Raw genomic sequence first — 13,791 nt, forward strand, 5'->3', positions numbered from 1 at the left:
TTCACACCAAAATAATTTTTGTTGTATTCTTCACTCGATAATGACAAATCAAAATATCTGTACTTCGAAGATGAGTACTTGAAACAATGAACCCTGCATTTGAATCGAGCAAGTAACAATAAAGCTAGGTCAGTTTTTATCAATGAAAACATGGTAGTATGAAATATATGGTACGCTGTTAAGTGCGCTGATACGAGCCTACATTTTTGTTATTGTTTCATCAACTGTTTTAATTTGCAGAAAAAACAAAACTGTACAATCAATGTAAATTTGAACTATAAATAGAAGGCCTAACCTAAAAAAGAATGCTATTAGTTTTGAAATGTTCCTAACTGTAATAAAGAAATATTCCAAAGTCTGTTTCAATGAAAAAAAGGAATTAGTCTTTTTAGTGTAGCGAAAATTACGTTCCAAAACACGAGTTAAAGTGAGTCATTACATATTAAAAATAAAAAGAGTCGAGACCATATCATGTAATGACTCACTTTCTCTTGTTATGAAATAAATATACTATTTTTTGTGTTTTTTACAAGATATTTTAAGGGTAAAAATGACACACTTTAAAAGATAAGCAAGTCTTTAATCAGTTTATACATTTAAAAAAATTCCTGTAAAAGAACCCCTGGTATAACAATATATTAACTCAGCTTTATTAAATATCTTTTTAACAAACAACAGTCCTACACAAAGGGAGATTGTTTAGAAATAAACTGATTTAAAAAAAGTTTATTAGGTAGGATTTTATCAGACAACAAAAAAAAGACACAACCAAACATATATATTCATTTGTTGTAAGTGTTATGGATTAAGTGAAGTTATGGGGTGTAAACCAATTTCTACAAACTTCATACCGTAAAATGTTTGATGCGAAAAACTTATTTATACCCCTTTATTCAATATACAATCAATTTAAATCTTGCATATTGATTTTTTCTCCTTGTTTCAATTTTCTCCAAAGATAAAAATTAAGTTTGTAATTGACTTTTTGACAAGACACTTTCAAGCAGATTAAAACTTACACGTAAAAAATGCATCTTATGTCTCAAACCTAGGTAATATCATGTTAGTAATTAGTTAAATTAATTGCCAATACACTAAAAAACCTATAGGCCTACATAAAAAATAAGTACAAAATGTAAGCTCCTTATTTCTTAGTAGATGACTAGAAATTATCACAACTCATAAGCTGGTTCAGTAATTATTTTGGCCGTTGACACAAAGCTTGTCGAACACATGATTGTTCAACTCGTTGATAGTCTCCACTGGCACCCAGGTGTTGAGACACCCTGTAGTGAAGGGATCTGGTGTCACTACGTCTATTGGCTCCACCGGGTTGGGTAGAATCAACCTTAACAATGTGAAAACTTAATTAAGACTGACTTAAAAAGTACAGTTGGTACTTTGTTTCCAACAAGAAAGAAATAAAACAGTAGACAAGTTGTTTACCATCAAAAGTTGTAAATAAAAGTTACCAGCTCTATGGTATGGGTCTACATGTGTAGGCCTGGTTGTTATCAGATAAAATTTATAATACAGCATAACTGAAGGTGAGTATATTTAATCGAGGTTTGGCTCTTAAAAACCTCAAGGAAATTCAATCTTGCTTAATGAGGCTACATGTCAAGTTTCTGTACTGTTTGATTTTAAAGTGCATTTAAAATACAATACTTTGGGTGACGAGCACCAAACAGGAGAAAGTCAAACTAATATAGTATATAACTAAAGTAGTAGGAAAATAGTGACTTCATTTGCTACATACACTATTTTAGTATTCTAACTTCAGGAGTGTTTTACGCCAGGAGTATTGTAGATTACTCTTCAGAGAAAATTTAAGGTTGGTGTGCACCAGTGTATAGTTGTGTACTAAACTAGTAAGTTAATGATAAATTTGTGCTAAAATATACTCCTACCCCCTAGTAGGTGTAAGTTATGGAGTATTTCGTTTTAAATAGGGTTAACCATGTATATTGTTTTCAGTAGATTATTTTTTTATGTTAACCATGGATTATGCTGAATAGGCCTACATAGACTATTTATTGAATGCACCAAATGCAGTACGGTTTGTGATAAGAGAGACCCTATTGAAATATTAATTACCTATTACTGTAATTTTTAATTAGTAAAACAAAAATAAACAAAAAAGTAGAAACTAATTTATACATGAAATACTTTTTTAAAATACCACGTTTTTAAACGCCCTAAAAAGTAGAAAATAATTTTAAATATATGGAGAGAATAAATAATACTTGTAAGATTTAAAACAAAAAACGTGGGGCGCATGTAATAGATAATAATAAAGAGGGGTAGCTGTCGATTTGAAACAAATAAATTAACACAGTACATCGTGTATGTATGATTTACATCTATATTTCCTAATTGAGGTTAAAAATAGCTAATAATAATTCAATCTGTGAAGATAATCGTAAATTAGATATTGCATGTGCCCTACGTTTATCGTTTTAGACCTTACAAGGATTTATTCTCTCCGCATATTTATAAATTAATATTTAAATATTAATTTTATAATCAAATTTATAAAAATAAATATAAAAAAGATAAAATTAAATGAAAATGAAATAATTAAACAAATTAACTATTTGAACAGGAGGTTTTAACAATAAAAACCAATTTTCAACACAAAACTCTTGAAGCTTAATACTAATTTGCACTAAACACAAATAAATATTGCAGTATTTCTATATTTTGAGGTAATGTACTGCGTGGGACTGCACAACTAACAGAGTATTCACAGAAACTACAGAAGTTTTAACTAAAGAAGCATCCTGTACTTGAGCTCTCCAAACAAATCTCCAGTAGTAAAATACTTCTGTAGTTGAATACTTCTTGTGTTTTAACTACAGAAGTTTCACTTACTAATGTAGTATATTTTACTGATTTGGTGCTCGTCACCCTTTAAGTACAATACAAATACAATAGGGCCTACTTGTATGATGATTACCTAAAAGCATGTAGAAATGTCCTGTAAGGTAGAACATCTTTGCCCCTGCTGTAGGTGTAGTCCCCGATAATAGTGTGGCCGATGTGTGAACAGTGCACTCTTAACTGGTGTCGCCGGCCGGTGATTGGCTGTAGAAGCACCTGTAAAACCATGACAAAAACCAAATTTTACCTTTTATATCAACGGTAATTTATCAATAAGCAGCACAGTTGTCCTGCAGATGCATTTACTTTGGGAATATACCATAAACAGGTGTGGGCAGTCTGAGGAGATTGCAGGCCAGAGAACAGAGCTCATGGGTAAGATTGTGCAATCTCAGACAGGCTCTGAAGCATGTAACATGTTGTGACTAACATACCTGGGGACACAAACATATACAGATACCCACTTGTTCCCTTTGACCCAATAATAAACCGCTTTTTCATGACAGTAGAACACTTTATATCCGGCCACCACGGGACCAAACCCCTGGCCAGATAAACCAACATATTATAAATACGATAATTTATATTTAATTATGATGTGTACAAAACAAATGTAGCAAAAAGAAGAGTTCAAGTATCTCTTGAGAACATAAAAAAACATGATTCTAAAACAAACATTTTATTTATAGGTTAAATTAAAGTGGGTAAGTAATAAACATAAAATACCCCCGCCGCAGCAAACCTGCAGACTAAGCAATTTCCATTTCCTTGAATGGATTTACACTAAAATGTCTCCTTAAAAATATCACATTTATTCCCTATTTAAATAGAATCAGTTTAAAACATACTTAGGTTTGCTGCAACAGGGAGGGTAAAAGTGTTTTTTATGTAAAATGTTAATAGTTAGTAAGAAATAAAAACATTTTCCAAATTTGGGCAAAATATGTTTATAAACAAGCAAACTACAACAGTTTACTTATTCTCCATAAGAATAACATGGGAATATTAAATTTACAATTTTTTGGAATTTTCTCCGTAACCATTAGGCGCATTATAACGCTTCAATATACTAAATAATTTGTTTTTTTAAGCTCTACAAAATAGTTTATAGTTAATAGTTTTTTGGGTCAAAAATGGGAAAAACCCATTTTTACCCCATAAAAGCCCCATGAACCCCCGTTTCCATGGTCCGATCATGCTGGTTCGCGAACTCTTTTGAATAAACGTAGGTTTACACATTTGTACCAAATTTCATCAAAATCGGATCATTTTTGCTCGAGTTATCGCGCTAACCGACACATATATATATATATATGAATTTGAACAGATGGTGTTTTTGTTTCTCTAGGGACCTCAAAACGAAAAAAAAATCGGTCCCGGGTCCAGGTCTTACTATGAGTACTACGGTAATAGCTTATTCCCTGTATGGGAAATTCGCTAAAAATTATCATGATTTTAGGTAATTCTAGCGGAATACCCGTCTTCATACGGGGTTGACGTATTATAAAATGCTTTTACATGGCTTTGCGTTTGCAGTGGGAGAGGACACGGTTTAAGAAAATTTGGTTCTTTTAATTTACGGTATGCTATGGTATAGCACATCTTCCATAGTCACTATGCTCTACCACTGCACCTAAACAATAGAAAAAAGTAAAGTTCTCATTGTATATCACAGCTTTTTGCTAGTTGGTACAAATTAGCTGTTGTCATAATTGAAAAAAAATTACCAGTGCTGCACCCTGTTGTTAAATCTTATAACTTTGTAATGCTATGTAATATCATAGAACCAACTTGTGTGGTTGGAACAACTGTCTATATGTTAATCGGGAATGTGAGCTATCACCATACCAAATTTCAGCCCAATCCAACCATTAGTTAATGCGTGATTGAACTTCAAACAAACACACAAACTTTCACATTTATAATATTAGTACGATAAGATAAACCAATGTCAAATTATGATGGAGGTAAAAATGACTCTAAATAAATTATGCTTGAATAGCATTAGGCCTTGAATTGTAGGCCTACATACATAATTTTCTGTTTCTGCTAAACTTTTTTATCCATTGTTTTTTAAATAAAACAGTTAATGTACAGTAATAACCAACTGTCAGAGGTTAAGCCTACTAGCTCAACTTAGCAGTGACACACGAAAATTAACAAACCGCCTACATTGTGAGAATACTCAAGTTGCAAAGACTAATGCTTGCAACCATGCGTGTGTAAGCCCTGGGAAAAACATTTCGACATTGGCTTCCTAGAAGGGGGGGGGGGTAAAACCGAGGCTGGATATCAGTCAGGGTTCTACTGTATTGGCGAGGGACAGTACTCGTATAATCTAGCAAAATTATCAAAATAGCCTACATGACAAATTTGTATTTAAGTTTAATAAAGGTTTCCTTAGCAAAAGCCTTACAACGCCACCTTAAACGTTTTTCAACAGTGCAAATGGTGTGTTAAACATGTTGTGATTTAAATGGTACTAGTTTGAAGTGATTTAAAAAAGTTTAGCTTTCTGCTCTGTACACACACAGACATCACGTTTTCGTTGAGATAAGGACCAAAATGAATATTTCTGCAGAAATCTCTTCAAATACATTAGAGGGAAAAATTCAGTCTCCAAAATGTGTTAATGGAAAGAGCGTAAAAGCTGGAACGTTTTAGAATAAAAAAGAACTAATAATTTGAGTAGAGGACCAATTTGCTGCTCTAAAATACTTGTTTATACCTTATGAACCAACAATTGTTTAACCATGCCAAATTGGAATGAAAACTTGTTGTGAACCATTAAATTTGGTATGTCTCTGTCAACTATCATAGTATGAAAAGTTATTGGCAACAGAACCCAGAAAATAGAACTTTAACCCTCGAGAGGGCGCTTGCGGAGTTTTCCTCCGCACTTGTAGTTTTTGTTCATATAAATATGCACAATGGGTGTCGGCAGTCGAAGTCCGGCTCTACACTTCACGCACCCCATCCTGGGAATGCCCCTAAGCTATTTTTACCCCCGAATTCCTCCTCATTTTGTTGTCAGTTGCAATTCAGTGACGCGGTGTCAGTTTGCGGAGGTTTACTCCACGTGCGCCCTTTTGCTTAAGTCCTTAGCGCAGAGTTTATTTCCTCATGCGCTATTGTCAAATTTTATACATACAAAATTATAAACATACTAGCAGAGTACCCGTCCTTCGTACGGGAGGACACAGTTTGATAAAATTTGCTTTTTTAAATTTACAGTATTCTATAGAATTACACATCTACCATAGCCATAATGTTCTACCACTTCACCTAAACAATAGAGAAAAATAAATTATCAACGATTCGCAAAATATCACAAATTATTCATGAAATGAAAAACATAAACATAACTGTGAACAATCCTACTTTGACAGTTCTCATTGCGAATCACAGTTTTTTGTTGCTGCTTAGTTCAAATTAGCTGTTTTCATAAATGCAAAAAAAATATAGTACTGCACCCTGTTGGTAAATCTTATAACTTTTTAATGCTTTTCCATATCATAGAACCAACTTTGAAACAGCTGACTAAATTCTTTAATTCCCTTTAAATATGAATACTCATAAGGTTAACATGGGGAATTACAGAGCCACTGGGGCGGAGCCCGAAAGGATTTTTGAGATAAGAATATGCCTATATGTTAATCGGGAATGTAAGCTATCATCATGCCAAATTTCAGCCCAATCCGTCCAGTGGTTTATGCGTGATTGAACTTCAAACACACAAACAAACAAACACACAAACTTTCACATTTATAATATTAGTAAGATTTAAATGTAGGCCCCTATTATTTCATTTACAATTATTATAAAATATATTTTGTTTGCATGTATATGTATGATTGCATTATTGCGGAACAAAACTCTGAACGCGCCCTCTTTTGTAACATACCTTTATACTAGAAAATTTTCCAATATGATTATTTGAAATGTTACTCATATAGAGTTAAACAAATAATGTTATTAACAAATAAATTAGGTTTCTGATTAGGTTATTCAACATTTACATATAATATTTTGTTATACTGTAACAACAAGTAAAATGGGTAAAATTTATGCTTTTTATTGTTGCGGAATAAAACTCCACATGCGCCCGCTCCTGTTTTACTAGTGAAGCGCCTCCTCGAGGGTTAATATTAGCTTACTCTATGAAAAGCTCATTGGACTATGTTCTTAAGTAGGCCTGACAACCTGGCTACAACTGTTACATAATAGAATGTCTCCTTCAGTATCTGAATAAACATTTTCTACCACAACTGTTTTGATGAAGGGAACGTATCTCATAAGTAAATTCATTCTTTTGTAAATAATTAAATACTTTAAATAAACTGATTGTACCTTAGTAGCCGGGTAACCATCAAATAGACCTCGCTGTAGGACCAGCAGTAAGGTGTGAGCAGTTCGAGGATAAAGACAGCTGATCTCATCAGTCGTACACATACGATGACTCCCATTTACCTCACGGGCATCCTCTCCTGTAAGGCACAATTTATGTTTCAATTAATGGGGTATATTGTAATTTTGCTATTGGATGGATGAAGGGAAATGTTACAGGGCATATTGTAACCCAATCATATCTCTTTCGCTTCCAACTCGCTGAGTCACCCCTGTGTCTGGTATGTCAAACGGAAGAAGAAACGTTGCAACACATCCTCCTTCATTGCACTCGCAAGTTGGATATCAGAGATGAGCTGAGGAAGAGACTCCAACATGACTGTACTCTTGGACGAATCCTAACTGATCCCACCTACTGGAGACTGGCCAACCTTGTATATGAGAGACACCGTGCGGTCGGCATTACCTGAAGCTGGATGCACGTACCAAGAAGTAAGAAGTAAGTAAGTTGTAATTTTGCTAATTTTATGGCTATAAATTTTGAATTTTAAGTATTATTTAACTTCATAGAATGTAATATTTCAAAAGGCTGGATAGTAGAAAGGGCTAACCTAAACACATAGGATAAGCGTCCGGTACTGTAACCGAACGAACGTGGATTAGGCGTCCGGCAGTGACGTCACCGGGTTGTGGGGGCCCGGAACACCATTAACACAACAATACGACGTACAGCCATTGGTGTTCGTGGTGTAGTGGAAGTGGATAGAGTACTCTGCTGATGTACAAGAGGTATCTAGATCGAATCCCATCGGTGACACTAACTTTTTGTCAGATTTTGCTTAAGCCGGGTTTTCCTAGGCGCGTAGTCGGCGAGCGGAGAGCGGAATTGAAATTAACATGGCATTCCGCTCCGCTTCTAGGAAAACAGTAACATTAAATTGCCTAAGACAAGTGGAGTCCGCTCTCCGCGTTCCTCTCTCCACCAGCCGACTCCGCGCCTAGGAAAACCCGGCTTTAGAATGCCATTTCTTCAACTGTACATCTTTTGTTAGAATTTGAGGCAATTATTATTTTATTTTATGAACAGAATTTAACCTCCATTCGATTTTTTTCATTATCAGCAAGTTTGGTTAGTTAGGTTAGGTTATGACAGTAACTGCCGGATGGCTAATCCACGTCCGGTTACTGGACCCATATCCTCTTGACCCAGTTGTCCTTCTTGATTATCGGAAATTTAATCAAAAATAGTGCTAACTAAAGAAACAGCTGATCTACACTCAATTTTGCTTATTTATATTCAGCTTCAAACGCGCACCTCATGTGGTACAAAACTGCACCTCATGTGGTACAAAAAATACTGGCACAAAAGGAATGAAGGATCCTTAGCACACCATAGCCTACCTACAACAAATAACCTTCACAATGATCAAGATTATTCTAATTATCTTCATTACAATTTTATAGCAAAGTACAAATCAGCCTTAAAACTAGCATTTTCATTAAATATAATTTTTGTAGATTAGACCTACTTAATTGTAATTCAACTTTAGGAATTGTGAAAAAAATCTACAGCACGCAAAGTATGTTTAGCACTAAAATAGCTACGAAATGTCTGCGAACCTATGGCCTTGCTGATTTCCATAATTTCCTTTGCTACATGACCCCTCAGTAGAGCTAAATAATACTTTCTTGAAGTCCTATTTTGAAAGGCAGATGACGCTGCTGAACAGGCTTTCTTATGCAAAGCGATACAAATCGCACCACTAGTGGCAAAATCCAATCTATGAGTAAAGTAGAATCCATGCTGCAGTTTGGGATTTACTAAACTCGGGTATGAGTGGCAGAGATCATGGTGTAAAGTCTGAAAAACCAATAATATTAGGTAAACTTTTGTTTAAAAGACAATTCGGTAAAGGCAGAAGGCCTAAAGTGCAATGACTTAGTAAACTAGATATTTTGATAACATTTCTTTTAGACTATTAATGACAATTGACAAACTACTATCAACAGTAAGTTGGTGGAATGACATGGGTTTTACAGATACCTACATGTGAGTCAAAGCAATTTTTAATGCAAGATTTTGGTTTTTTTGGGAAATTGTTTTAAAATTAATTAAGCTCTTACCCGTTATTAGATCAGATCAATTAATCTAAACACAACACAAGATTATTCTGAGCAAGCTGGGCGCTATGTCAAAGACAGTTATCACCAATTTTATCTTAATGTCCTGTTGATAAATTATTGTTTTAGTTTTAGAATAGTGTTCTATATTTTTAAAACATAATATAGGGCTAGTATAACAAAGATATTCATTTGACTATGGTAAATAGTTGAACAGACACTAAATATTTCTTATCTCTAATTTTCTATATTATCTATATCTCTAATTTGATAATTTCCCCACAATATGACATTAAGTTGTAACAACCTTACATAGTCCCTGTTGGTGTTTGTATGTGTAATTTTATGTAATTGACATGTTTAAATTTGTTGGATGACAAATGACTACCGGTACTGAAATCGATCTGGCAACTTTAAAGGCGAGCGCTAGAACCATTCAGATACCCCTGGAGTCAGTTTATTTTGTATTTTAGGCTATTTGTTCTTTCAACTCAGGTCATAACTAACCTTCTAATTGCTTTTGGACAAATTGTAAAATAGCAAAGACAGTGCAATTGTTTTAATAGGCACCTTACACTGTATGTATTTTCCATAAAAAGGGTTTTATGAAATCAGTGAAACTATAGGATGAACTATGAAATACAGCCCAAGCATAGGCCAAGGAATCAATGGATGAACTCTGATCAAACACTTGTAATACAAAGAGGAAGAAGAGATGAAAAACTATATCAGATGAGGACTGGCCTTTTCATGAGTGTCGCGGTTGGTTCATGTGGTTTTTGTTGGATACATTTAGTCGGATAAAAACAAGATAAGTTTTAGTTGTAGGCCTAATTTAGAGAATACCATAGGCCTATTCTGTTAATTTTAACAATCTAGAATTGAATTGCAGTAGACACTCTCTTTCTTGTTGGCACCTATCACTGCTGTTTTCTGACAGAGATATCGAGTGGTAAGAAATATTACTGCAAAATTTCTGCCTTTACTGAGCTTCCAAATTCTAATCTGTCCCAACGTTTTACCTACATTTAGAATTATATTTGGACGGAGCTGCAAACAACTGTAACTGTTGGTTGATCTGAATGTATTCATTTTATATAGGCCTAAACTAAACAAGGCTAGGTACTCTTAGTTACAAAGTCACACGTAGCCTACATAGCATTATTGTACAGAACGGTGATAGCTTAGGCCTACATGTAAATAACCTGGCTCCAGAGGTATAAGTTTAGAGGGGTTTTAATTAATCACAAGATTCACAAGACTAAGAATAAAAGTAATTTAAATAGTAACTGTAAGGAGCCTATGCCAACCTAATCCTATAAACAAGCATGCATATTTAGGACAAGTTACCTTAACCCCAGGCTCATTACTATTTATAAGAACATCATAGCCTTTGTTCAGAATTAGAAAATTTTGACTGTGATGAACAACGTTTAGATCTGAGTGCTTCTTAATAACAATTTCCTTTCCATTCTTCAGAGCATCGTGCAATTTTGTAACAACTTGATATATAGATTGTAAGGAAAATTCAACTGCCAAAAAAGTTAATAGCTCCTGCACAAATACCTCCATTATTTTTCACTCCCCTCATCATACCTGAATCCATTAATCTTAAACTAATCAAATTGTTTTATTTTGTTACTGTTGATATCAAGTTATTGTAAAACTAATCTACTTGACCCAGTCTGTAGAGCAAATTAAGGTTATATTATATAGGTTAGTTTGACACTTGCTTGAGTTTGTAAACAATTTTTTTTAGCTAAACAGAAGATAGAAAGGAAAAGCATAGAGTACAGGTTTTATTTTAAACGAGTACAAAAGATACTTAAAACAAAGTATTAAAATAAGACCGCTGTTTATAGCTGCCATTGCATGGTTGCATTCAATAAGTGTTGTTGTAGAATATATTTTACACATTTCTGACTAAACTGTATTGTTGCATGTAGGATGTGGGTTTCATACTGTGATTATTGTGGTTTTTCGTATACTTTTATAGCTATAGAAAACTCAAGGGCAATACCTGTAAGTTAGTGTTGAACCACGTTGAATCGTTGAATCCCACTTTTTTAACAGGAGTTGACTCTGATTATATCACATATCTCTACTGTCTTTTCAAATGATTTTCTTTTAAGAACTGGATTTGTCTAAATGGTGTTGCATCATCCCCAAGTTAGGGCCTACATAAATTTTCCTTTTTTTTACTTTTATCATTGCTGTTGGTTAAACTTACTTCAACATTGATCGTTGACCTTGACCATTTGTATTTTTACTTTCTCCCCCTATACCATAGTATATGGAGAAAGTATTGTTTTCGTCAAAATTTTCGAGTTTGAGTTTTGAGTGGATATATTCGTTTTGGGTCCCCCTGGACCCAAAAAAGTGGTTTTCGAAGTGATGTCTGTGTGTGTGTGTGTGTGTGTGTGTGTGTCTGTGTGTCTGGATGTGTACAGAGCTAGAGACCACACCTGTGGTCCGATTTCGATGAAATTTGGTATGTAGGTTCTAACCTGTAGTATCTCCAGGTGTTTTTTTCATTTTTTTGAAATTTTGATTTTTAATGGGGATTTTCCCATAAAAACCCATAAAAAACAGGAAAAATAAGATTTTCTCAAAAATGGCCCGAACGATTTTGATAAAAATTTAGTATGTTATAGTCCTTTATATTCTGAACAAAATGGTACAAATCCCATTTCTGTAAAAATTACGGTTCAAAAGTAATTGTAAATTATGTTATTTTCCCATAAAAACCCCATAAAATAACGAAAAATCAGATTTTTCCCAAAACTGGCCCGAACGGTTTTGATAAAAATGTAGTATGTTATAGTCCTTTAAATTCTGAAGAAAATTATACAAATCCCATTTCCGTATATTTACTCTCACCGCTTACACATGATAAAGGTTGTTGACAAACTTATGGGAGAAAGTATGTGTCAGAATGCTGATACCGTTTATTTGTATAATTGAGGCGGTAGCTGCAAAAAGGGCCTTTATGCCAGAACACTGATTTGAGAAAAACGAGTTCGAAAAAATGTAATTCTTGCATAAATATTGCATTTACTAAGAATCTAACTTGGAATACTTCTCCATATTCTTTAGAACCTGAAGCAAATTTTGTTACCATGGTTTTTTAATAACAATATCAGGCTATTAAGTATTTTTTGTTTATGTGAAATAGTGAATGGGCCCTTTTTGCATAGATTAAGTTTTTACATGCCCTTTTTGCATTGACCAATATTTATATGATCTGTTAAAGCATAAAACATGTGTTTTCTTAGGCAATTTCTAACAGTTTGATAAGAAAAATTTAAATTTAAAATGACATCTTACCGGCTCAGTAATTAAAAATAATAAAATCATAGTGTAACCTGTAAGAGAAAAAAAGGTAGGCTGCACAGTAAAATATGAGTCATAGTTGAAAATGTAACACTTTTATTTTACAATAAAAAAGTGAGTCATAGGCTAGTTGGATATCTAATACTTTTATCTTTCAATGTCTCTACAATTTAATTTAATTTAATAACCTCTGACGTTTTCTAGTATTTCGAGCCCATTCTCCCTTATTTTCACTTTTCTTCTTAGCACCCTTCTTCTTAAAAGTGTCCAAAATAGTAGATTTAGTAGTTAGCATGATGTTAAAGAATAAAATAAACTGAATATTCCTATTGTTGGGTCACTAACACACTCCAAAACTGAACAAAACAAACATAATAACATTCATAACATACCGGGTGTCCCACGAAGGGGTTTAAACGTTTGATTTTATATTACGTGCCCATTCATGCACCGAACCTTTTTAAACTTTACACAGTTTACAAAGTAGGTTCTAAAAATATTCTGGAAAAATTTCAACTCCCTAACCTTAGTAGAAACAAAATGGCGGCTTATTGACAAATTTACCAATGTGCTTTCTATAAAAACTACTTTCATGATTTATTATTAGTTATTTATTTATTATTATTATTTATTAGTTATTTGATTAATTTTTAGTTTTCCATTTGGCTATGTTCTAATTTTTTCTTGTTTTAAAGTCATATTGCCCTGGAAAGTAACAATAAAAATATTTTATAAAACCAAAAATACCTTTTTTAATGTTTTAAAGTAACTTTTTCAATATGCCGCCATTTTGTTTCTACTAAGGTTAGGGAGTTGAAATTTTTCGAGAATATTTTTAAAACCTACCTTGTAAACTGTGTAAAGTTTCAAAAAGTTCGGTGCATGAATGGGCGCGTAATATAAAATCAAACGTTTAAACCCCTTCGTGGGACACCATATACATAACATTCAGTGTCATTAACCTCGATCTATGCAAGAAGGGCCTATACACAACTTTCTTATAACAGCTGTACAAAAAAAAAATACTTCAGATTCAAATATGAAACTTTGCAGGTATACCAACAAACATGTGTAGAATTGAAAGAAACGTTCTCCGCAAAAAGGGCC

General features: G+C 33.6%; 1 protein-coding gene across 1 annotated transcript; it reads right to left on the reverse strand.

The window, feature by feature from the left end:
* Window positions 1-559: 559 nt before the first annotated feature.
* On the reverse strand, window positions 560-11,053 carry LOC128992480 (RNA pseudouridylate synthase domain-containing protein 1-like). The gene is made up of 5 exons (XM_054416071.1): window positions 10,702-11,053; window positions 8,851-9,091; window positions 7,234-7,370; window positions 2,960-3,099; window positions 560-1,348 (listed from the first exon to the last, which is right to left on the reverse strand). Exons 1-5 carry the CDS (start codon window positions 10,921-10,923, stop codon window positions 1,192-1,194), a joined length of 897 nt encoding a protein of 298 aa, XP_054272046.1. The 5' UTR covers window positions 10,924-11,053; the 3' UTR covers window positions 560-1,191.
* Window positions 11,054-13,791: the final 2,738 nt, after the last annotated feature.

Source organism: Macrosteles quadrilineatus, unplaced genomic scaffold, assembly GCF_028750875.1.
Source record: "Macrosteles quadrilineatus isolate MER2022 unplaced genomic scaffold, UCM_ALF_1.0 Scaffold_4__1_contigs__length_99947679, whole genome shotgun sequence".
In the NCBI taxonomy this organism is placed as follows: Eukaryota; Metazoa; Arthropoda; class Insecta; order Hemiptera; family Cicadellidae; genus Macrosteles; species Macrosteles quadrilineatus.